The 22912-nt window shown below is 40.9% G+C and overlaps 2 protein-coding genes across 14 annotated transcripts in view; both read left to right on the forward strand.

Moving 5' to 3' along the window:
• The window catches only part of NRG1 (neuregulin 1), a gene marked incomplete at both ends in the record, with an annotated part of 175159 nt that overhangs the window by 66023 nt on the left and 86224 nt on the right, over positions 1-22912 (forward strand). For 6 of the 13 annotated variants that reach the window (XM_080928748.1, XM_080928753.1, XM_080928754.1 and 3 more), the window contains one exon: positions 16372-17038. The exons of the other annotated variants lie outside the window; for them this stretch is intronic. In XM_080928748.1, the coding sequence (XP_080784874.1) occupies positions 16372-17038 (667 nt within the window). Of the gene's footprint in view, positions 1-16371; positions 17039-22912 lie in introns of those variants that run through there. 13 annotated transcript variants of the gene reach the window in all.
• Positions 15822-16007, forward strand: LOC308429613 (uncharacterized protein; the record flags this gene model as incomplete). Its single annotated transcript, XM_080928515.1, has 1 exon — positions 15822-16007. The coding sequence occupies one exon, from the start codon at positions 15822-15824 to the stop codon at positions 16005-16007; it is 186 nt and encodes a 61-aa protein (XP_080784641.1).

Below are 22912 nucleotides of genomic sequence, written 5' to 3' on the forward strand. Positions count from 1 at the left end.
GAAGTAGGAGATTTTATGATGCAATATGGTAAATTAAATAGAGGAGGGGAACCACTTGTTAAATTTAGATTATGACAAGTTGAAGCCAGAAGTTGACGTTTTGATGGTCCTCCCATTATTGAGAACATAACTAACTAATGAGAAGCCTGTGTGCCATTTGATCAGCTTTCAAGCCCTACAAATTCCTTATATGAGAAGTAATATATATTAAGAAAATGACCCTGTAAGATGGAATATTTAAGATCTTATTCTCTAATGTTCAACATAAATATTATCATGCATTCAAACAGATCTAGCTATTTAGTCTGTCTACAAAAAATCTATATTCATTAAAAACTATGTAGCTTTAAGAACAGATGTTTATCTTAACATCTGTTTAAAATTCATAGTCCACAAAGCCAGAAATTGCTAGCATTCTTCTCCAAAATGAAGCTGGAAAAATTATTGTATCCTACTATGTTGAAATGTACCATGAGCAGTCCCCCTTTGTCAGGTAGAATATGTTTATGATTTAAGTGTAAGATGAAGAAAGTAAGAAGAAGAATCTTATTTTGTTAAATAAAACTTGTGCAATCATAATAGAGTTTTTGTGACATTTGTATATCTCCCTTACTTGTTCTGAATAGATTCTTTCCCTGTACTGTCTCCACGGCAGCTTCTGAAGCTAACTTTCCCCACAGCTCAAAAGCATCAATGAGTCTTTGTTTGAACTTTCTGAAATTTAGCTGTAAAATATGAACCACACAATGTTTTCCTGGATCTGTCTTAGGATGAGTCCACATAAGGGAGGAAGAATTCCCTTATGTGTGCATGTTACCACGTGTGCAAACATGATAAGTTCTGTGAGGGATCTGAGGATTCAAGGGCATAAAAGAGGCTTACCAGAGTCTTTGAAATAATTAAAACTTAGGTACAAATGTCTAAGATTGGAAAATATCATATTTAGTAGAAAAATTAAAATGAAACCCAATACCTGTGTGTGTCAACAGATAGCATCAAATAGCATCTTTGAAGAACATTGGCTATGACTTTTGGTATTCTATTATTCTGTATACCCATATTTTGTATTATTTCTAATTTTTATATCTGGTAATTTGAGGGTTTTGAGGCTATATATTTGTTTTTATAGTGATGTTTTAAGAGTCTGTTTTCCCTTGTAGGGCTCCCAGTAATTTGGGCAAGAGTTAGCTGGTCGCTGTCCCTCTTTGTGGTGCTGAAGCGTGAACTTGGTTGAAGTGAGGGACTTGCCACAATCTGACTCTACCATGCAGCAATAAACCAGCAAAGACATCTTTTATTATGTGTCTAGTATCTTAATTTGCTGATAGATATGACTAGTCCCACTATTCAAATGATGAGATAACTGTCTTAACAATTCAATATTTGTCAAGGATATATTACAAACGAGCAGTACTAGCTTTTCTGCATGGTTTTTATCTGCAGAAAGGAAAGGTAGATGGTGAATGGGAAACACTTGGATAGCTCCTACTGTAAATCCAAAGGCCATGTAGCACTGCAACTACTTTTAAAAATGGCCCACCCATCCCCTCCATGAGATAGATGACTTGGACCAAATTAGCTCTGTTAAATCAGAGTTCTGAAGTGAGGTATAAGAATGTACAAATGCATTTATTGTCATAAATGCTTCTCTTGCTTGTTCAGAATTGGATGAAGGATAATTGATGAGCATGTTTTCATAGGTAAAATGCCTTTGCTGCATCTCAAGTGCGCTGGTCTTTTGGAAGAAAGAATACACCTGGAAGAGAATGTATAGCCTCAGTTATGACATTTTGCTTTGGAGGAAAAAGAATGTAATTATAACTTTGTTTCATTTTGAAGGCTGACAGGGGATTATTTGCTTTAAGAATTCCTGTAGTCCTTACTTTAGGGTTGAGGCCCTGTGAGCTCTAATCCTTTCACATAAGCATGTGGCATCCTTTTTTAAATTATTACAAAAAAAGGAAAGTATCCATAGTAAGTTTCATTTTTGCATGCGTTTAGATGGACGTATTGTATTAGTTTTATGTTGTGGTCCCTTATTTCCCCAAGCAAGGTAGAACCTTATCCTGGGGTGATGTTATGTTAACAGTTAAAGCATGAAACATTTTGTTTCGTTGTGGGATAAATGCCAAGTGACTGACAGTGATTAAACTGGGAATGAAATCTGAATGACTCTCTCTCAAAATCTACTTAAAGCCTTGACAGGTATCTGTCTATAACAATGTATCAGTTTGAACAGGTGAAGAATAAGAAACTGTGGCTGACTGTAGCTGGGTTTTTTTTTTCTTGGACCTCAAACAGGAAACAGTTTTTGTTGTTGTTTTTTTATCTCTAAAAATGTAATGTATATCTTTAAACATAGTGGTCCATATACAGTCAAAATTCACAATGCCTGACTTTGGGCATCATGTATGCTTTAATGTCAGTTATAGTTCCCAGGTTGTCTACAGATACAGTCTTCCGTTTTAGAAAAGAATGTCTGACTATAATTAAGAACAAGCACTCACAGAGGATAAGGCATGGAGAATTAATTGGGATTGCAGCTCTTTGTGCATTGACTGCAAAGTTTGGTGATCTCCCCAGCTGTCTCGGCAGTGATCTCAGGCCTTTCTCCAACCCCAAGGCTCTTCCTTTTTAAGGTTTGTTATTACTTAGCTATTTTATTTGGCAGAACTCCCGTCTATCTCATCTTCTAATGCACTGGCAAGATTCCTACTGACAATAGCTTTGAGCCTACTACTGCTAGGGTAAGCTGCAGAGCTGAACTTTCTAGCCTCTGCATCCTTATAAATAATGTATCTGCTTTCCTGTAACTACATGAACCTACAGACTGTAGTGGGCCTTTCTTTGTTACTCAGGGTAGAATTGTTGGGAGATAAGCTATAGTAGAAATAGTTGTAAGCAGTTGTTATTAGTGACCTAAACCTGACTTCTATGATATATTTCTGTATCACAGGCTTTGTGCTAATGAAATACTTGTGATGTTTATCATAGACATAAACAAGGTATATAAAAAGGATGTCTTTGCTGACTAACGGGACAGCTTGCACCCTAAGCAAAGCTCTGGGAATGTTAGTCAAAGACCCTATAGCAATCCAATAGTCATTCTATACCTGATTAAATTGGCACCACAAAAACCTTTCTTTCTAATAAACAAACAAACAAACAAAAACTTTTCTTTAGTTTGTGAGGAAGATAGCCTTGTCTTTGAAAACAGTCCTCCTACCTCAGCCTCTGACATTCTGAGAGTTACAGATAGGAGACCACCATACTTAGTTCAGAATTTTTGAGAAATTAGTTTGTTTCCTTAACAAGTCAAGAAATAGGACCAACTGGACTCCAAAAGATTATATGGGCAGGACCTTGCTCTAAGTCTTTAATTCACCAAAGAAATAACAAAATGTAATGATGCCTTATTTTGTTTAAATCAAGCCACCACAACCAGCATTTTATCCTTTTTTAAGAAATAATGTTTTTAGTTTGTTTATATCATAATAGAACCACAGCACTTCCTCTTTTCTGTTTTCCCCTCCAAACCATCCCATGGACCCTGCCTTGATCTTTATTCAGGGTCAACCCTGAAAGCATATCCATACAAGCAACAATGGACTGAACAGGTTACATTTTTATATTTAAGAATGCAGACACAGACACACGTGTAACAATCAGGCTTTGAAATAATTACATTGTCATCATACTGCTACTGTAGCCAAGTCTGTTTTGGTGAGTATTTTGTTTGATGGTTACTGGGAGAGGAAACAGATGGATTACTTTGCTCTGTCTATAATCGTCCAGTTCCACCGAAAGCCTTTTGTCGAGCCATGATCCTGTCTGGAACTGAATCTTTGCATTCTTCTTCTATCACTAGTCAAAACAAAACATTATCAGAAGAAAACATTTTCCTAGCTGGCTCCTAAGTGAAAGGAATTCTCAAATGCTCAAACAAGCATATACAACAAACAGTATTTCCTGACAGGCTCATTAATAAAAAATGGGAAAAAAAAGTGTCAGCTACACAAAATAGAATCTATTGTAAGCCACGTAAGCCTGTGACTGTCACAACTTACCACTGTGCCAGGCTAAGCTGGGGAAAGCTGTGTCTTTCATTAGAATGAAATCACCCTGGGAAGCAGTTTGTTTTCTCCTTCTTTCCCTCAATCTTAAATGAAGCCTGATTCTAGTAAATGTTCGCTAAATGAACATTGGGCGAATAGATAAATGAATGAATGAATGAATGAATGAATGAATGAATGAATGAATGAGTGAGTGAGTGAATGAATGAGTGAGTGAGTGAATGAATAAGTGAGTTAGTGAATGAATGAATATTTTCCAAAAGTAGCGAGGACATCAAACTGGAAAGAGTCTGAGAAAACTGAGAGAGAGAGAGAGAGAGAGAGAGAGAGAGAGAGAGAGAGAGAGAGAGAGAGAGAGAGAGAGAGAATGCATTTAAGAAAATAAATGAAAAAACAAATCTGTGGCCACACAGGAATTTACTGAATACCAAATCCTTTTTCAGTTTAATTGGATAATTATTATTGTTGTTGTTCTTTTTGTTTTGCTTTTGAACACAAGGTTTCTCTGTGTAGCCCAAGTTATCCTGGGACTCATTCTATAGACCATGGTAGCCTCCAGCTCAGGGATCTGTCTGCCTCTGCCTCCTGAGAGCTGGGATAAAAGGTATTCCTTTTATATGCACCCTCCCCCAGGTAATCTGAGAAATTTCTAACTTAGTGCATGTCTCCAGTGTATTAAGATACTGATTCAGTTTTTTGGGGTGAGGAGACTGAAGATTTAATTTTTCTGTTGAGTTTTCAATTTATGGATCATCTTGTTAGAAGAAATATGCAAAGGAGGGCCTCTCCATGATGGTCGGTGTGGAATCATTTTGATTCGTAGACTTACTGCCAATATTGCTAAAATGTGTTGCTTTTATCATGACGGGAATAAGTAAACAGTACAGTTCAGGAGATGCCTAGTGCTGGAAATGAAGTCCTTATGTTTGGAACAGGCACCACGCTGCACAAGGAAGTTCATCTGACCAAGGCAACGCTTACATATATGTGAGCATGTGCATTCTTAGTATCACGTTTGTTCTTGTCCCCACCTCTTCTTACCTAAGCCACACACACACACACACACACACACACACACACACACACACACAAAATTTGACTGTAGTACTCAACAACAACAGACATCTTTGTGTAACTGATGGTTGTTTTCTGAGAGTATTCTTTTGGGTGGACTCATTTCACATGGCCTAAAGTGTTTGTTCAGTAGAGGGATAGGATTCTGAAGTCACATGACCTAGATCTCAGACACATGGCTTCCTAGCAATGTGGTCTTTTTATCCTCTGTAACCCTTTTTTTTCCCTGTCTGTATAGTGGGGATGCTTTTACAAACTCTACAGGTTAAGATGACGTCAAGGACTAGCTTCTGTATTCTAGTCAATGTAATATCTGGCCTTCTCATCTTCACTTGGCTTTCTCTTCTACCTGTAAGGTGACCCAGACTGGCTATACATTGACTTATGCAGTCTCTGCCCTTTTGCATAGGAGGGTTCTTTTAACTTCCTGCAGCAATATCTACACAGTCCAACACAATGCCTGCTGAATAACCAGCCACAAAACACGTGAGGCATAGACCACACAGTCAGGGCACGTTTATTTCAGCTCTCTGGAAACACTACTTTTATTAAATGTAATGTATGACCTTAAAATTTGAAATCGGCTCTTGGAAATCAGGGTTATCCTGAGGTTTCCCAATTTTTCTCCCTGCTGACTTACAAAATGAAAATAATTTTAAGTGCTGAGCTTCCACTTTCTTAATTAGTTATGAATGTTGGCTCAGTTACAGAAATGATCTTTTTAGACTGAGTTGGAAAACTCAAAGTGTCCAGCCTGGATTTTCTGGTATTTCTGTTCTCATTCAACACAGTTACTTATTTTTCTCCAGCTGGTGGTGATTGTAAAGACTGCCTGCCCCCTGAACTATACCTACTTCTATCCATCCATGAGATGATCATGGGCATCCTGTGGTTTTAAGTAGTATTCTGGTGGCTCTGCTGTTTGATCTTTGCTTGCACTGGATATGTAGCTACCTTAGAAGCTTGTCTAATTACTAGCATCTTTCTTGGCACCTTCATGGCAATCAGGGTATGCATAAATAACTACCTAAGTTCCAAAGACCCTCATGGTTCTCTGCCCCAGCTTTTTGCCTTTGAATGTTTTTTTGTTTTGTTTTTGTTTGGTTTGTTTGGTTGTGGAGATACAGGAGAAGCATGGGGTTAAGTTGTGCATTGAGAACACTTAGAGAGCCATGGTGGGAGTCAGGTTAATCCAGGTTCTTAATCTGCCTTGAGGAGATTTAACCTGGAGATGGGTAATCTGTCTAATCTCCAGTGAGTTAATCATAGCAAAGTTGCATGGGAGGTTTTGAGAAATACTTTGAAAGATGTACAAACCCATCTAGACTCATTTGAACCATTTAATTCAAACCGATTCTTTCTTCTGGGAGGTGTGTGAAGACAGAAAAGAAGCATATGGCCAGGGCTCTCTGCACTGTTGTCTTATATAAAAGAAGTCCTTTTCCTGCTGCCTTAAGTTGCCATGAAGGCCTCTTGCTGCAAGCGATAGGATTTAGTTAAATACGAATGCTTTAGAAGGGCTTTGCCCAACATCACATATATTTAATAATTTCGGCAATGTCTAGGAACATAACTGGGTGCCAATAACAGCTGAGGAGAGGGACCTGTAGCCTGTAGTATTTGTGAACCGACTGGCTGTTAGAAATCATACATAGCAAATGTTACATGTTTGCTATGGGATGATCAGAACGGTTCATTTGCTCAGCGGGAGCTTGCCACCCATTCCTTCTGGTTTAGTCAGTAGTGTGAACTTAATTTCGTCCCTATTCATACTGAGTTCGTTGGTAATCGAACTATTGCATTTTGCATTTGCATTCTCAATAAATAACTGATACAGGGTAGGGCTGAGGTTCCAGAAAAAGCTCTTAATTCTATAGTAATTAATGGTCGGTCATATACTTCATTGCCATTAGAAAGTGGTCCAAGTTATGTGACTCTTTTATTTTAGATCTAATTTTTATATCAGTGAAGGGGGGGGGTGATAGAGGTGTAGTTGAGGGACTAGGGTTGTAAAAGGAAAGGGACTTGTTTTAGTTCGCTTTGTGTAGAGTTGGTAGAATATTTTTGTTTCTCTGATAGAAGTGTATGAGTCTTCATAAACAGGCTGGGTTTCTGCTGTGTAGATGTAGGGGACAAGCTGTCATGAGAATGTCTTTAAAGGCTCAGCATTTCATTACTGCTGTTTGAATGAACTGGACATTAATCCAAATATTTGGATTTTGTCACTAATCTTTTCTATATTTGCTTTATTATATGTACACTCATTGATCAATCTAACGTTTTTCATTTTTTGGCAAGTCATACACATAGGACATTTTTTATCCTAAACACCCCTGTATGCACTGTATGTATATCTTATCATAGTCTTGGGAAGGATATGTAAATATATGAGCTTTTGTTTACATCAGAGAAGAGATTGTGTATTTCTTAAATACCCTGCCATAGCTCAGGTTTTCTGGTTGTCAACATTCAGAGTGATCAGATGTGTCATCAGATGCATCTTTTTCCTGCTCCTTTGTCTCCTATCCCTCCCAGTCTGGCTGTTCTCCAAGCTCAAAGAAGACATAGCCCTGGCCAGTTCTCAGTTATAGTTAGTTCTAGGGAGACCTAGTATTGGACCCTCTGTGACTTCTGTTCTGAGGTGACAATTTTCTTCCCTGAGGTCACCTTCCCTTGAAGTATACCCTTCCTCCTACAAGGACAATTAGTTGTAATGTTTTCATCAGTTAGTGATTTCTAGTCTCCAGCCTGTCCTCAGGGAAGGTCCTTGGGTTCTGAAGCTCACACCTGCACCTCATAGATTATGAAATACTGCTGGAAGCTTGGATCTAACTAGGAATTGCCATCTTGGAGTTTCCAGAAAACAAAGTTGTGCCCACGTTATGCCAGGCAACCGTTGCTCAGCAAGCCTTGATGGAGAAGCAATTCTTGTGAAGGGTCGAACTGGGATTTCTTTTTAAAAATTGGCATCAACTGGTATGAATGCAGTAGTAGTGGGTAGGCTTAGACCTAACAGCTGACTCTGGGATGAATCGCCCAGAGAATATAGGTAGGCAATTTTTCTGTCTGAGAACTTACTTTTCTCTTGTATGATATAAAATAAAACTGATGAGCAAGCTCCAGCTTCTTTCAGTGAAACATTTAAATCTAATTAGGATTGAGATTACTCAGGAGTTTTGTAAAAAGTCTCCTTTGTCCAGTCAAATAACTTCTGAAACCAAAAAAAAAAAAAAAAAAAAAAAAAAAAAAAATTATTCTTACACAAGTCTGATTCTAGCAATCCTATATTATGCATAAGAGAAGACTCTGAGGTCAAACTGTAAGATACTTAATTTTACGCCTTTTAAAATTATAAATATCGAAAGAACGAAGATAAAGTTCCTACCCCATTTTCCTAGGACCAGCAATAGAGGATGAGGCTGGCATTGCCTTTTAAATGTATATTTCAGCTTCCACATCTCCCATGATGCTGTGACCTTACAGGAGAGACTCTGCCAGTTGGTTGACTCACCCAGAATGCACAGTCAGTTCTGGAAGCTCTGTATGTATTTTAGCTTCCCTCTCCTTGGAACAACTTGACATTTGCTTTTGGATCAGCAACAAGGAGAGAGAATGCCAGAGACAGTAATTGAATTGTAAGCTATAGGGTAGTGCCTTTGTCCAGTGCCTTTCCTCTTTAGATATTCACATCACTTTACAAAGTACAACTCTATGTGAATCCCTGGGTTTGCCTTACTCCAGACCTGCACGCTGCGTGCGTTTCTCACATGCACAGGTTTGCGTGAAGTTTTGCCTTCTGAGTAATTTGCGGCTTCTTTCATATACTTCTATGTTAAGCAAGGATCAAATGAACAGACATTTTCATAACATTTACTGTAAACAATATCCTGTGCTATATTACCTGAATTTCTAACTTATTTAGTAATCATTTTATAAAGCGACACAAAAATCAGCGTTTTTTTTGTTTTTTAATGTTTAGATTTTTTCTTTTTTGAGACAACTAAGTAGCCCCAAGTATCCTGTACCTTACTCGGCATACCAGGCTTGTCTTAAACTTACAGAGATCTGCCCACTACTGGCTCTCAAGTGTTGGGATTAAAGTCATGCACTACTACACCTGGATGGCTTGTTTTCATTTTTTGAGCCAGGGTCTCATGTAGATTCAAATTATTATGTAGTCCAGGATTAGTTGTTATTCTGTAAGATTTTTTAAAATTGTGTGTATGTGTACTCATGTATTTACCTGTGTATGAGTGTAGTTGATTGTGTGTATTTGTGTGCTTGCATATGCCTGTGCATTTGTGAGTCTGTGCACACGTGCATGCATACATGTGTGCCTATTTATGTGTGTGAGTGTGTGTTTGTGTGTGTCAGATCCCTCTTGAGCTGAAGTTACAAGCAATTGTGAGCCACTATGTGGATGTTGTATCCTCAACCAAAGTACTATGTGTTCTTAACTTCTCAGCCATCTCTCCAACCTCCTTTATGAACTGAACTTTAAACAAATTATTGGTTTCTGTGTATAAGTCAAATTCAATTACTTCCATGTTTGAAAATTTGCTAAACTTGAATTAAGATGGCATTAGTTACCAGATGTATTTTCTCCTGAGGTGCAGGACATACACACTGTAATATCAAAGGAAAGTGACAGGAAACAAGATGCATACTAAAGAAATCATGTGGAGACAAAAATGATAATTCTTATGTTTCAATGATGACATCTTGAATGACCTCACTGGGCTACACCAATATCTACAATTAGGCTTAATTTACAGTAGCAAACTGAAGGTTTCCCACGTGCCGAAGTGGGCTTGTACTTAGCTGCCCACTTCATTTATGGTGCATGCAACTTCAAGTCTCTATAAAAGCAAGATGAACTTATTATAACTATTGCGTGCAGTGAGAAGAACTGTCCTGGTGACCTTACATCCAAAGCTATCTACGGGAATTATGTACGGAGGACAAGGTGTGCCAGAGCTAATTGATCATCATGTTTCAAATGGAGGACAGAGAACTACAGGCAGTCGATAGGATGACCATGCAGACTTTCACAAAAGAACCTTAGAAATCAAGTGAAGTTCTCTTCTCTGAGAGCATGACAGTGCATAAGAAAGAGGTTGTACTCCATCTTGATTCCCTAACCCAAGTGGGTACAGCATCTTTTCCCCAGAGAAGAAAGGGTTTTCTGTCAATCCCCATCTGACTTTGGAAGGATCATGAAACACCATGCAGGCTTAGTTTGCTACATCAGGTACCTTTTCACTGGGCAGAGAGAATTACTGGGCAGTGGGGACCTAAATACGCATTCCTCTGACTCTTCTATTGGCTTTGGTAGGATCTGTGATGGCCAATAATCACTAGACTTTGTTCACTCAAGACATATTTTGGAATAATTAGAAAACTCTATAAGGAAGCATGTGATCTGAACATTAAAGACTAGAAAAAATGAGAGGAAATACATGGCCAGCTTTGACAGACGGGAGAATGTTAAATGCCTGCCAGTATATTCGAGAAGGAAAGTCTGGAGTTCCATCTCAATACAAAATGAAAAAATGAAACAAAATAAATGTTGAGGAGCTTATAGTTCTCCTTTCGGGATAAGCAGTTATCAATCATTTTTATCTTGAAGGAAATTACTTCCTTAACCCTCTGTGTATGTGTGAGTGTGTGTGTGTGTGTGTGTGTGTGTGTGTGTGTGTTTGTGTATGTGTGTTTGTATGTGTGATACAATTGAATAAAATTGTGGCTGAATGCATGTAGTAAATGATGTTGTCAAGAAATCTGATGGGAAGCCAAGTATGATGCACGTGTCTATAATTCCAAATCTTGTCTGAGCTACACAATGAGAGCCTGTCACCAAAGGAATAAATAAATAAATAAATAAGTAAGTAAGTAAATAAATAAATAAATAAATAAATAAATAAAGTGTGAGAAACTCCGTATAAACTGGGGGATGTTTCAGTCTTGTAAAGACTTTTGGGTACTTATGTTCGGATAAAGCAACCAGTTTGTAAAACTCCATGGAGGCCTGTGAGCTGTCTTGTAAACCCAGCGGGTTTCACATTTCATTAACAAATAACTAGGTGATTCAGCACTTATGCCTGTGATAATCTAAAAAGGATGTTTCTGTGGTCACCCTTCTACATACAGTAAAGTTAAAGTGAAGTAAAGTCTCTCTTTTCGAAGCTGTGAAGAGAGAAGCTTTGGTAAACTTTTTCAAATGGAAAAAATGAAAGGGAAAAAGAAGAGAAAATGAGACGGGGTTTTCTGGTCAAAGCAAGAGGACACTTGCCTCTCCCCTTCATCTCCTGCAGCTGGTGTTCTTAGTGCTGATAATAGAAAACAAAAACAAAGTGACTGCACACATAAACAGCCTCACTTGTAGTCCATTAATCCATCCACAGTGGCATTTAATGCTTGTCTTTTTTTTTTTTTTAATTGTTGGTCTTTGCTTGGCTGTAGTTGTGGTGATTAAACTGGGGTCACTTGAGTGCTAGACAGACATTCTCTTACTGAGCTATCTCCAGCCTTAAGCATTTTCATTGATAATGTAGTGTTTGGTTTTGCTTTGTTTTTTTTTTTTTTTTTTTTTCCTTTATTGATTCTGACTTTAAAAAAAGCTAGCATATTGAAAGCATGGATCAGAAAGGCTTGCCTATTGGCACTCTTGAGCCTGACTTAGTTTCTACCACTAACTTCTGTGCCTGAGGTGGTTGGTGAGTTGTGTGGCAGCAGCATTTTTTTAAATCGCACTCCATTGAGATGTATGAGTACCACTGAGTTTGGGCCGCCACCATGACTACTTAACAGCTAAGAGTAATGATAATAAACCCCATAGCAAGCATGGCAGCCTGAGCTCCCTGTCTCTGGGGATAGTCAGTTCTCAATCAACAACTGCCATGCTCTGAGAAACCCAAGCCCGGAGGAGAAGCCCCGTGCTGGTATTCCATTTGACATCCATGGTGTCCTCAGCTGAGGTCTGGTTTCCTGTGTTTCCACCTTGAATTCTCAGGTCTCATTGTGCCTTGAGCTGATTGCAGCCCCAGATGGTGTCAGACCCAGCAGGAGAAGCATCCAGCTGACCCCAGCCATCCTGCAGCCTAGAGGTGGTGGTGGCAATGCTGTTTCCCTGAAAGGTTGCCTTCACTAGCGACACATGATTGAAATATCTTCCCCAGAAGAGTCCTGGGACTGAGGCTGTGGAAGAACTCATCCCATTTACACTATAAAAAGAGAAGCTTTGAATGTATGTGTCTAATCCTCCTAACTCATTTTTGAATGACACTTGGCAAAACTTAAGGCGTTTCATTTTAGAAACTAGACACCTTTAAGTTTTCCTATGTTCAAGTCTTATACTCACAGTCATAAATTTTAGTTCCTTTATTCTCTGGACAAACTGATACATTAAAAAAATAGATAATAAGTATTTTTTAAAGAAAAAGAATGCTGTGGTTTTTTTTTTTTTTTTTCTTTTTTTTTTTGGCGGGGGAGAGTTTTGTTTTTCATTTTTGTCTGGAAACAGCATGAGTTTGGCCTTCTTAAAATCTTGCCCCTTTCATTTGATAATTATTTCCTGCCTAAATTACCTGAGTTACCCATCTCTTCATTTTTGAGGTGAGCGGCCTTTACAGGCTGAGAGAAGATGAGACATCAAGTGTATTATGAACTTGAGAGTTCCTGGCACTTAGGTGGGGCTCAATAAACACGGCTTTGATATACAAAGGAGGTAGTAATTATAGGGTTATGGGAAGAGGCAGGATTTTTGTCTCATTTCATGTTTCTAAGGGCACATGGGAATGGGTGTTCCTAGGTTTCATTAATGTGGACTTTACAGGGTTAACAGTGGTATGCCCTTGAAGCTCTTCCTATAAACAAATAAGTTGCATCCCAGAGAAGTGTCCTGTGGTAGCCCCATGGATGCTGGCTTCCTTTTACTTTATTGCTGAAAAGGATCTGAGGGAAAATGAGAGGCAGCTTCTGGCACCTGCTCCCCAGGGGAGAAGTAATGGAGAATTCCTTTTTTTTTTTTTCTTCTGCCCTCTCTTTTCCACTTTCTAATTTAATAGAAAAGAATAGCAAAATATAGTAGTTCTATAGGAAGCTTGATTTCTGTAGGCTAATGGAAGCAAGAAGCCACAGAGTTCACTGAATGCACATCTAAGGAGAGAACATACATCCTAAAGTCTGATTCGTGTAACCTGAGCCCCCAGGATAGTTGTGACAGTCCTAGGAGTCTAGTCTCTCTGGTGTTTTGTCCTAGCCTGTGGGTAACATGATCCCTTCCCTTGTAAGTGACAAGGGTTTTAAATAAGACAGCGGAGAATCGGCAGCCAGCTTTCCTGTGATTAAGGTTAATATGACAACTAGAGTATAAGCCAGTAACCTTTTCAGTGACTGAGGTTCAGCAGGTAATTGCTGTGGGTGGAAGCGATATCCCACCTTTCAGAGCTGAGGGTTATGTTCCTGGTGTTCCCTCCACCTGTCTGCCTGGAGCTACCTGATTCCGTCCAGCCATTGACATTTAAATGACCTTGGCTATAGGTAAGCTTCAGTTTAGTACTTGAATGTAAGGTTTGAAAGCATCGAGTATAATTAGACATGGTAATCCTTGAAAAAACTATAATCATTGGGAAAATATCAGCTATTTTTATTTGAATATTTCCACAAATATTGGTAATTAAAATCATAAGTATCAAGTGCTCTATAAAGTTTCATGCCTATCATAAGAATCTTTGTTGAGAAAGATTTCTTAAAAAATCAAGTAAATGAAGCCTGAAAATGATCATATGAGCAACTTCAAAATACTGGTGCATACACATGCAGGTTGTGTAGAGGTGAACTTACGATGACTCATTTGTGCCTGTGAGCTTGTCATAATCCTGGTTACAATTATGCAAATCCAGCCAGGCTTTTGTTGGTGGCAGGGATAGGACTGAAAACATAGTTTAAGATACTAATGCCCTTTGAATCATTCATAATTGTGGAGTAATTTCATCTGGAAGGAAATGATAGTAAGTCTTACCTCCTGGCATTTTGAAAAGGCTTACATGTATTTCAAAGCAGGAGAATTGTGCTGCACCAAACGAATTATGTTTAATGCAGATTCCCGTAAGAGTTGAGCATTGCCTGTTCCTACCCTGGGTCTGCATGTGACAGTGATGTGGTATGGATTTAGAGAGAGTTTGTAAGAACCCCCTATTGACAGAGTCGAAGAGAAGCCATTTGGATGCCCAGGCGTCGTGAAGTGTGGCTTTAAATGTTCAGATACACAGAACAGACACTGGCAAGCCACAGAACCTTCCCTGGAGCCTGGACTCTCTCTTACAGACAGTGAGTTTCTCCCATTTCTCCCAGTCCCTCAAGTCCTGTTTCAAAACAAAACAAGCAAGCAAACCAACCAACAAACACAAAAATCAGCGTGGACATTATTTGTAAAAGAACGCTACTGAAAGCTAATCCACAAGGCACGTTCTTATGGAAAAAAATCTCAATCCTGGCAGTGTGATTATGGCCAAGGGGATGTGGTGTACATTACGGTGTCCAGGGAATTGAGCCTCCTCTGCAGTGTGGAGTCAACATTGAAAGGCTAATCTAAAAATGAAGCTGTAGCTAGCTAAGTGTTCCTCTTACGCTGATATTATTCTACCTTACTCTGGATGGAAGGGGGGGGCGTCGAAAATGTAAAGAACAGAACGACACTGGGCTTTTTCCCTTCCCCCACATCCCCACACCCCCCCCCCCACCCTGCCCCAGCACACACTCAGCATTTTGCACTGGGCATTGCAAAATCTTTAGCCACTGGAAAGCGGGGGAAGGCAGAGCTGTCCATGGTTAGAAAACAGTGCTCTAACTGCTGGTTGAAAATCGGGTAATAAGAGTCCTGTTAGTGAACAAAACTTATTAGAGAACTAGCTACGGAGGGAATGTGCTCAGCAGCAGGCAGGAAGAAGAAATTGCTGTTGAAAAGCCTACCTCTCTGGGGGGAGGAGTCAGAGACCAGACTTTGCCAAGCCTCAGGTCTAACCCAGAAGGTCCCACCTCCACCCTTCACTCCCATCCCCCTCCACCCCTGGCTTTTCCTGACCCCACGGTGGGCGAAGAGAAGTCAGCAAGACTGAAAGCAAACAAGGTGGAGTGTGGGATGGGAGATGGGGGGGCTGCTTTGGTAGAGGAAAATCAAAAGGGGGAGGGGGAGGCCAGGGGGAGACCCAGTTTAACTGGTTCCCGGCTGCTTCCCTTTTCTCTGGCCTTTATTCCTGGTAATTGGATAAAATAGGAACTCGCTGGCGGACCCGTGTTGCTGGGTGTACTGTACTTATTAGAGGCTAGCTAGCAGTAGAGTGGAGACTAAGTGGGGGGTGGGGGGTATCGGAGAGAGAGGAGAGAAAGAGACTGAGAATACTTATTTAGGAGGAGGAGGAGGAGGAAGGAAGAGAAAGAAGCTATGAAGAAGGAAGATTGCAGAGGAAAAAGTGACTGAGCGCAAGAAGGACAAAGAGGAGTGGTTGGGGGTGGGGGTGGAGGCAGGGCGGGGACGGGAGTTACCGCCCCTCCTGGCTCCTCCTGCCCTCGCAGCCCTGTGCAATGGTACTGTTTGCAGTGATGCTCAGAGGGCAGGCACCTGCTGCTCTGTAATGATTCAGCCTCTTTCAGTCGCTGCGTTAACACGACAGGATGCTGTTGCTACTGTCGCTGCTGCCTCTCCTGCCGCCGCCGCTGCTGCCGCCGCCGCCTCCTCTGGTCTTGCTTTTGCTTTTACTTCTCCTGCATGACAGTTGTTTTCTTCCCCTAAGCAGACACCAGCTTCAGACGCTTGAGGTGAGAACCATGCCTTTCAGTTTGGGATACTGGTTTACTTAATCGGCTGGGCATCAGCTTGCTTCCTCTTTTGGTCCCCTGCCTTCGTGTGACCAACCGGGATGGTTTGGAGAAGCATTTGAAAGAACTGAAAAACTGTCCCAGAAACAACAGCTCAAGATATTTTGGTACACTTCTATCTTGTACTTGCTAGAAGCCCCTTTTCTTTCTTCTTCTTCTTCTTCTTTTTTTTTTCTTTTTCTTTTTTCTTTCCCTTGCTTCCTCCTAAGCTCTGTTACTTTGGATAATGGCCTTGGACTTGGGTGCCTTATCGATTTCCCCCTCCAAGATGCTGTATCATTTGGTTGGGGGGAGCTCTGCATGGTAATGCACTGTGAGAGAGGCCAGGCCTTCTGGAGGTGAGCCGATGGAGATTTATTCCCCAGACATGTCTGAGGTAGCTGGCGGGAGGTCCTCCAGCCCCTCCACTCAGCTGAGTGCAGACCCGTCTCTTGATGGGCTTCCGGCAGCGGAACATATGCCAGACACCCACACAGAAGATGGGAGAAGCCCTGGACTCCTGGGCCTGGCGGTGCCCTGCTGTGTGTGCCTGGAAGCTGAGCGCCTGAGAGGGTGCCTCAACTCTGAGAAGATCTGCATTGTTCCCATTCTGGCTTGCCTAGTCAGCCTCTGCCTCTGCATTGCTGGCCTAAAGTGGGTATTTGTGGACAAGATATTTGAATACGACTCTCCTACCCACCTTGACCCTGGGGGGTTAGGCCAGGACCCTGTGATTTCTCTGGATCCAACTGCTGCCTCAGCTGTTTTGCTATCATCCCCGGCGTACACTTCACCTGTCTCTAAGGCTCAGTCTGAAGCCGAGGCTCATGTTACAGTGCAAGGTGACCACGTTGCTGTGGCCTCTGGACCTTCAGCAGTACCGACCCGGAAGAACCGGCTGTCTGCTTTTCCTCCCTTACACACTACTGCACCGCCCTTCCCTTCCCCAGCTCGGACCCCTGAGGTGAGAACACCCAAGTCAGGAACTCAGCCACAAACAACAGAAACTAATCTGCAAACTGCTCCTAAACTTTGTAAGTAGTGAGAGAAAGAGAGATGGTGGCTAAGAGAAAGGGTGGGCGGGAGCTTCCAGAAGGCGTCCTCTAGAGGGTTAGCATTTCCTTTGCGTTTGCATTTTTAACCGGGAGGTTTTATTTGGTGAATCACATGGCAGGAAAAAAAAATCTTATAAACCCCTAGGATGAATCAGGGTTTTTAACAGCAACTCCATGTAGCCAGATTGTTAAGCCGAAGGTTGTCAATCAAGAACTACAAGCATCTTTTAAGTGGGGATTTGGATGTAAGCTGAATTCAATTGATACACAGAAGTTTTAGAGGTTAATATCTGGCTGCCCTTCATATTTTAATAGGCATGTAACTTCTGTATGCCTATAAGTATTATTTGGTATTGTCCCCTGCTTCTCTGTAGAATTCTGTTCATCCTGTTCCTTCTCACTCTGTTTCCCTGGAGCCCCAAGCTTGCCTGACAGTTCCCCCTCCTGCCTCTTCATGACATCTCTGCCTCTGCCCTTCTGGAGTCTCATTATGTGATTCTGATCCTGCAGCAAGTCTGAAGACACAGTCCTCCCTCTGCTGTCCTCAGACCACTGCTGGACTGAACAGGCCATACTTTTGATTACCGAGAACTTACCAGAGGCACTTTTTTTTTTTTTAATGTTGCTCAAGACAGACTGCAATTCTTCACAGAGGGATTTTCTCTAAGTGAGTTTTGTCTTCTGTAATCAAGTATTTAAGTAGATTCCTTGTGAGGACCATTATCAAGGTGTTTCTTTTTCTTTTTTTTTTAACATGTGCTATTTAACCCCATCATGTTACCTCACTGGTTTAATAACCTGTGAGGGAGAAGAGTCTATGCTATTAAACAGTCCCGAATGAAACACTGGCGTGTGCAGAGGTCATTGCCTTTTTTTTATGATGGAAAGTTGACAGCCATGAAATGACGGGAGATTGTTCCAAATGTCAGCACTAAGCTGTTTGTTTGGTTGGCTACAATATTTAAAGAAATGTTTTTTAGTGTTTTCTGTTTCCGGCTTTCTCACTTTTTTATTATTACCATCGATGAGTTCACTTAGTAGGAAAGAACCCTAGGAGATGAGACAATGTGCTTCTCAACAACGCATGCAAACCACTTTAGTTTTAGGAGGAGCTGAGGGCAGAGAGTGTGTAATGAAGCCACCCTTCAGTTTTCCCTCTAGACTTTGAGGAAGAATAAATAAGACCTCCTCCACACAGTACTGTTCAGAATGAAGTTGTGCAGTATGCTAGAAAACTCAGGAAAAAAAAAAAAGAACTTGATATATGCTCGAGATTCAAGATGGTTTGACATCTTCCAGCTTCCGTGCCAAGGCTTCAAAAGGATGCCTGTTTCTCCAGGTGTAATTAGGAGAACCTCCTGGATGCAGATACTGCTTTGCGTCTTCATCAAATCCCTAAAGCATTGTTAAAAATCTGACAGACTCTCTGCCTTTGCCACCTCTTCCCACCTGGCAAAGTGACCGGGAAATAATACCCAGATGAAATGATGGGCTATAAAAAGCAAGTGCAGATCCTGTGGAGAGACAGCCTTCGTTCGCCACACAGGCAGACAAGGTTACCTCTTTGTCTTTATTGTTTGCAGCTGGAAGCTTCCGTTGAAATGGGCATTTTCACACGCATTGGTTGATGTGCCCAGGAGAAAAACTAAGGTAGCTTTTTGAAAATCTCTTCAGGCAAACTGCAGTACAAAGAAACAGACAGCACAAGTCCCCAGGTAGATCCCTGTTAGAAAGCACTGGGGGAGTTCTGATAACTTGGTTTTAAAGGGAAATTCTACTAAGTGATTTTATACGTTATATATTCCAACCCACCCCGCCCCATCCCTCTGTCTGTCTGTCTCTGTCTCTCTCCCTACTTCTGTCTCTGTCTCTGTCTCTGTCTCTGTCTCTGTCTCTCTCTTTCTCTCTCTCCCCCTCTCCCTTTCCTTTTTCCCCCTTGCAAAGGCATTGATTTTCATGGCATTAGCAATAAGTAGGGAAGATTTACTGCTGCTTAAAAGCCTCACAGAAGCCACCTCTGGCCTGAGCGCAGCTGCAGCATGCTGAAACGTGTCCAGCACAATGTCTGGCAAGCAGTTTTCTCTTGAAAAAGTTGGGGGGCTTGGGAGAAGAGGGCAGTTGGTTAAAGCTCTAGACCTGCAGGGTTCTCTGTGTGAAAAACTTAACTTTTTAGATTTAACAAGACTCAATGTGAGGCTCTGCAAGTCCAGGAATGTTGACTTGCAGACCTGCCATCGGTTTCTTTTCTGTTGTTTCAAAGGGCTATGGTCATTAGGCAAAGGGAGAAGACAATGCTTACCCTGGTGCCTTCATTCTTGTCTGCTTTTTTACCTGGGTCAGTTGAGAAGGTTCAACTTAGCTCTAGAAAGAACTGGGCTTTCTTTCTCTGGGCAAGTTTGACATTGGCAGGGTCATCAGGGCTTTGGTTTTCAGGTGGTGTTGTTGTCTCTGAAACATGCTGTACCATGGCCTCCCTTCGGCACCCTCCCTTTCCCGAGCATCTTCTGTCTCAGCATAGTCAGCATCTCAAGCACAGAATGATAGCCTTCAAGGTCGTCCTCTGTGAAGGGCTAATTGATTCTTCTTCATCCTGGAGCCTAAGAAACGGGAAGAATGACAGACAGAGCATTTCTGTCTGCTCTCTTAGACCCAAGCCCATGACTGCTCTGTCCTGAGACTTCATTTTACGCATACTAGACTTATCCCTGTCCTCAAGGACTCTGGACAAGTTCTTTATCTTGGGTAGAATGAAAAACAAAACATAGCATTATTTTTGTTTGTTTGTTTGTTTTGTCTTAATTGCCTGCAGGTAGAGTATCTATGTTAGGAGTTTAAAGATGGAGAATTTTTCATAAGGTAATACAATTTTTCATGTTTCACTGTAGTAAATGCACAGGCAGACTTTAAGAAATCAATTGCAGAACTGGAATGAAAATGTCTACACTTATATCTTTTGTTCTACAGCCTTTTTAACCATCATAATGACTATACTGTCATATTAATCTTATAGTTTTTATACAGTCTCATAATACTGAAAACTCTTGTGCCTCTATGTTGGTATAATATAAACCCAAGACCTTCTATGTGCTGAATATATGGTCTATTGTATCCCCAATCTGAACCATTAACTTTTCCTTTGTCTAAGCTTTAAAACTTTCTCTGTCCTCCATGTATAGGAATAGAACTGGCTTTGGGGAACTCAGAAGCTTCTATGGTCAGAAAAAAGCTGATAAATTAGCTTTTATCCAGGAAACTGTGGTACCATTCTGAAAGAAATTGCTTTTTAGATGTTAGACCCTACTTGAAAACAGGCTTCTGCAGACAAGAGAATATTGGCACTTTTATCTTAGGCCAAATTTGTTTTGCTTTGTCTTCAATCTTCACTGGGTTGCTTGAAAAGCTATTGTTGCCACAGCGACAGTTTGGACCATGCCATCTGCACAAGATTGAGTCACATGATGAGTTGACTATCAGAGAATCTCTTCCCTTGATTTCAAAGCACCTTCCATGTTTAATTCAAGTGGATCGTTCTCTGTCTTGATGACTGGAAGGCATTTGGAGCAGTACAGTTCTAGTAACGTCTCCACCTTAACCCTCACTTGTTTCAAATGGAAGACAGTAAGAACTGCAAGAGGCTGGGAAATGCCTCCAGTAGGAGCCACATGACTGAAAGGATGAATGCAGTACCTTTTCTCTAATTCTCCAACCTGAAGTCTTCAGTGACATAAAACCACAGAAAATATAGTAGCTGGCACTCCTGATTTTAAGGGTGATTCAGACATGTGCACACATGACCACAAGTGTATGCATACCACACACACACTCACACGCACAGTCACACAGACAATACACATATACAAACAGACACATACACACACACACACACACACACACACACAAGACTTCCACAATTGCCACTGTTTCCTCCTGTCATCTCATCTCTCTTGCTTGGGATTTCGAGCTGACCTCCTGGCTCTAAGTGCCTTTCCACTAACAATCAAGGAGGTGCTCCAACCAGGACCACTTGCCAAGCATGTCGGAGTCATATGAGTAAAATTGGATTTCACTCTCATCTTCCTGTTCTGCTTTTATTGAATTTTCTATCACGGTAGTCTTTTCCCTCTGTGCTGGACCATCACTACAGTTTTCTGCTTGCTGCTGGAAACAGCTTGAGTTACCCAGGGTGAGCTGTTTTCTAAGATGTAGCAGATGGCTGTGTGGCTCACCTCTTTCTCACATAGTGCGCTTCTGAGATTTCCTCTCTATTCCTTTGTGATCAATCATTCTCCATCCCGCCTTCCCAACTCTATCTTGAGTCTGTCTTGTTGCTATGCCCAATGCCATTTGACTTTACACATCAGTATTCACTACATTTTATAGGTCTCTACCTGCCTTTTCAGGTGTCCCTTTATTTCATTTCAATACTGAGTACCATTTTATACTATTGTATCCAGCTAGTAAAAGCACATACATGTTTCTTTTTACAACAGTCAACTTAAGCATCCTCTCCTCCCCTCATCTGGCCTCCTTTTCCTTCCCTGTGCTAGATTCAGCCTTCTCGGCTGACTCAGCAGGATTTCTGTGCCTGTCACCATTTAAGCATTTCCAGAAAGTGATTATGGCCTCAACCAACGAAGCACCTGAGTTCTTTCTTAGTCCCCCCTCCCCTTTTAGCAACACTTCAGCGTAGTATCCCTTCAAAGCAGGAAGGAAGAGATTATACTGATTGAATAACCAATGCATTAGAAAGTTAATGAGTGTCTGGGCGCCCCTTGAAAGCTCACATTGTCACTTAGCCTATGGAACTTTCTAGTAAACCATCAAATAGACCACATCTAGTTTTATTCTCATTTTTTTTTCATTTTATATTTTCACTCTTTTTGGTATTGCAGGTCTTTTATGATTTCCTGCTTTTTGCCCTTTCAAGGGTGTGTGTTAAGTGTACAGTGTGGGCTTACCACTGTGCATGTCTAGGTACCTGTGTGGCAGTGATGTCATGACTGGATGGCAAGGGAAATCATGGGTTCCCTGGATCTTAAGCTCTGGTGGAATGCAAGGACTCATTTTGGGACACATCTGTACCTTTTTTATACACACATAGTATCTCACACTGGCTTTCCCTCTCTGGGCCTTCCTTTAACTCTTACTTCCTGGCATACACTGAGCATCTGTCTATGGGTGTCCTTTGTCATTTAATGATAACAATGTCACTTCTATAACCAATAAGGCAGGTGGCCATTGTGGCACTATCTAATCAAGCCCTGTTGAACAGATCACTCCCAAAGGCAGAAAGTGCATACATAATTCTTCTAGTATATTCAAGTTGTAAGGTCATCTTCTGATTCTAGTGAGCTCACAGCCATGAATATTTTAGTTTTTATATTTTGCTCATATTTTCTATGTGTTGTCTTTGCTTGCAGAAAACAACAACTGCAATAATGTTTTCAGGGGATTTGGGGTAGCATCTGATCATCACGTATGAGTTCGCAAACCATAGAAAGACCTAGGGCTGGACACAATTTAAATGAAGATTGATAGATTTGACTTGAATGAAGTCAGCTGCTACAACCTTTATGGTGGCATCTTTAACCATGCATCCATGTGTGAATATGTATGTATGTATACATGTATGTATGTATATATATACATGTATACACTTGGAGGTCAATTATGAACAATGCATAGGCACCTGGACTTGTGGCACTGGGTACACTGAACAGTTTTGGAGACAGAGTTTCTAAACAAGCGAGGAAACACAGAACTTGGTTGAGGAGATGACTGGACAATGAAGAGCTCTATAGCGAATTAGCGTCAGTGAGAAAGATTAAGGCTCAAGAAACCCCATCCTTGCTC

Source organism: Micromys minutus (genome assembly GCF_963924665.1).
Source record: "Micromys minutus genome assembly, chromosome: 14".
Classification (NCBI taxonomy): domain Eukaryota; kingdom Metazoa; phylum Chordata; class Mammalia; order Rodentia; family Muridae; genus Micromys; species Micromys minutus.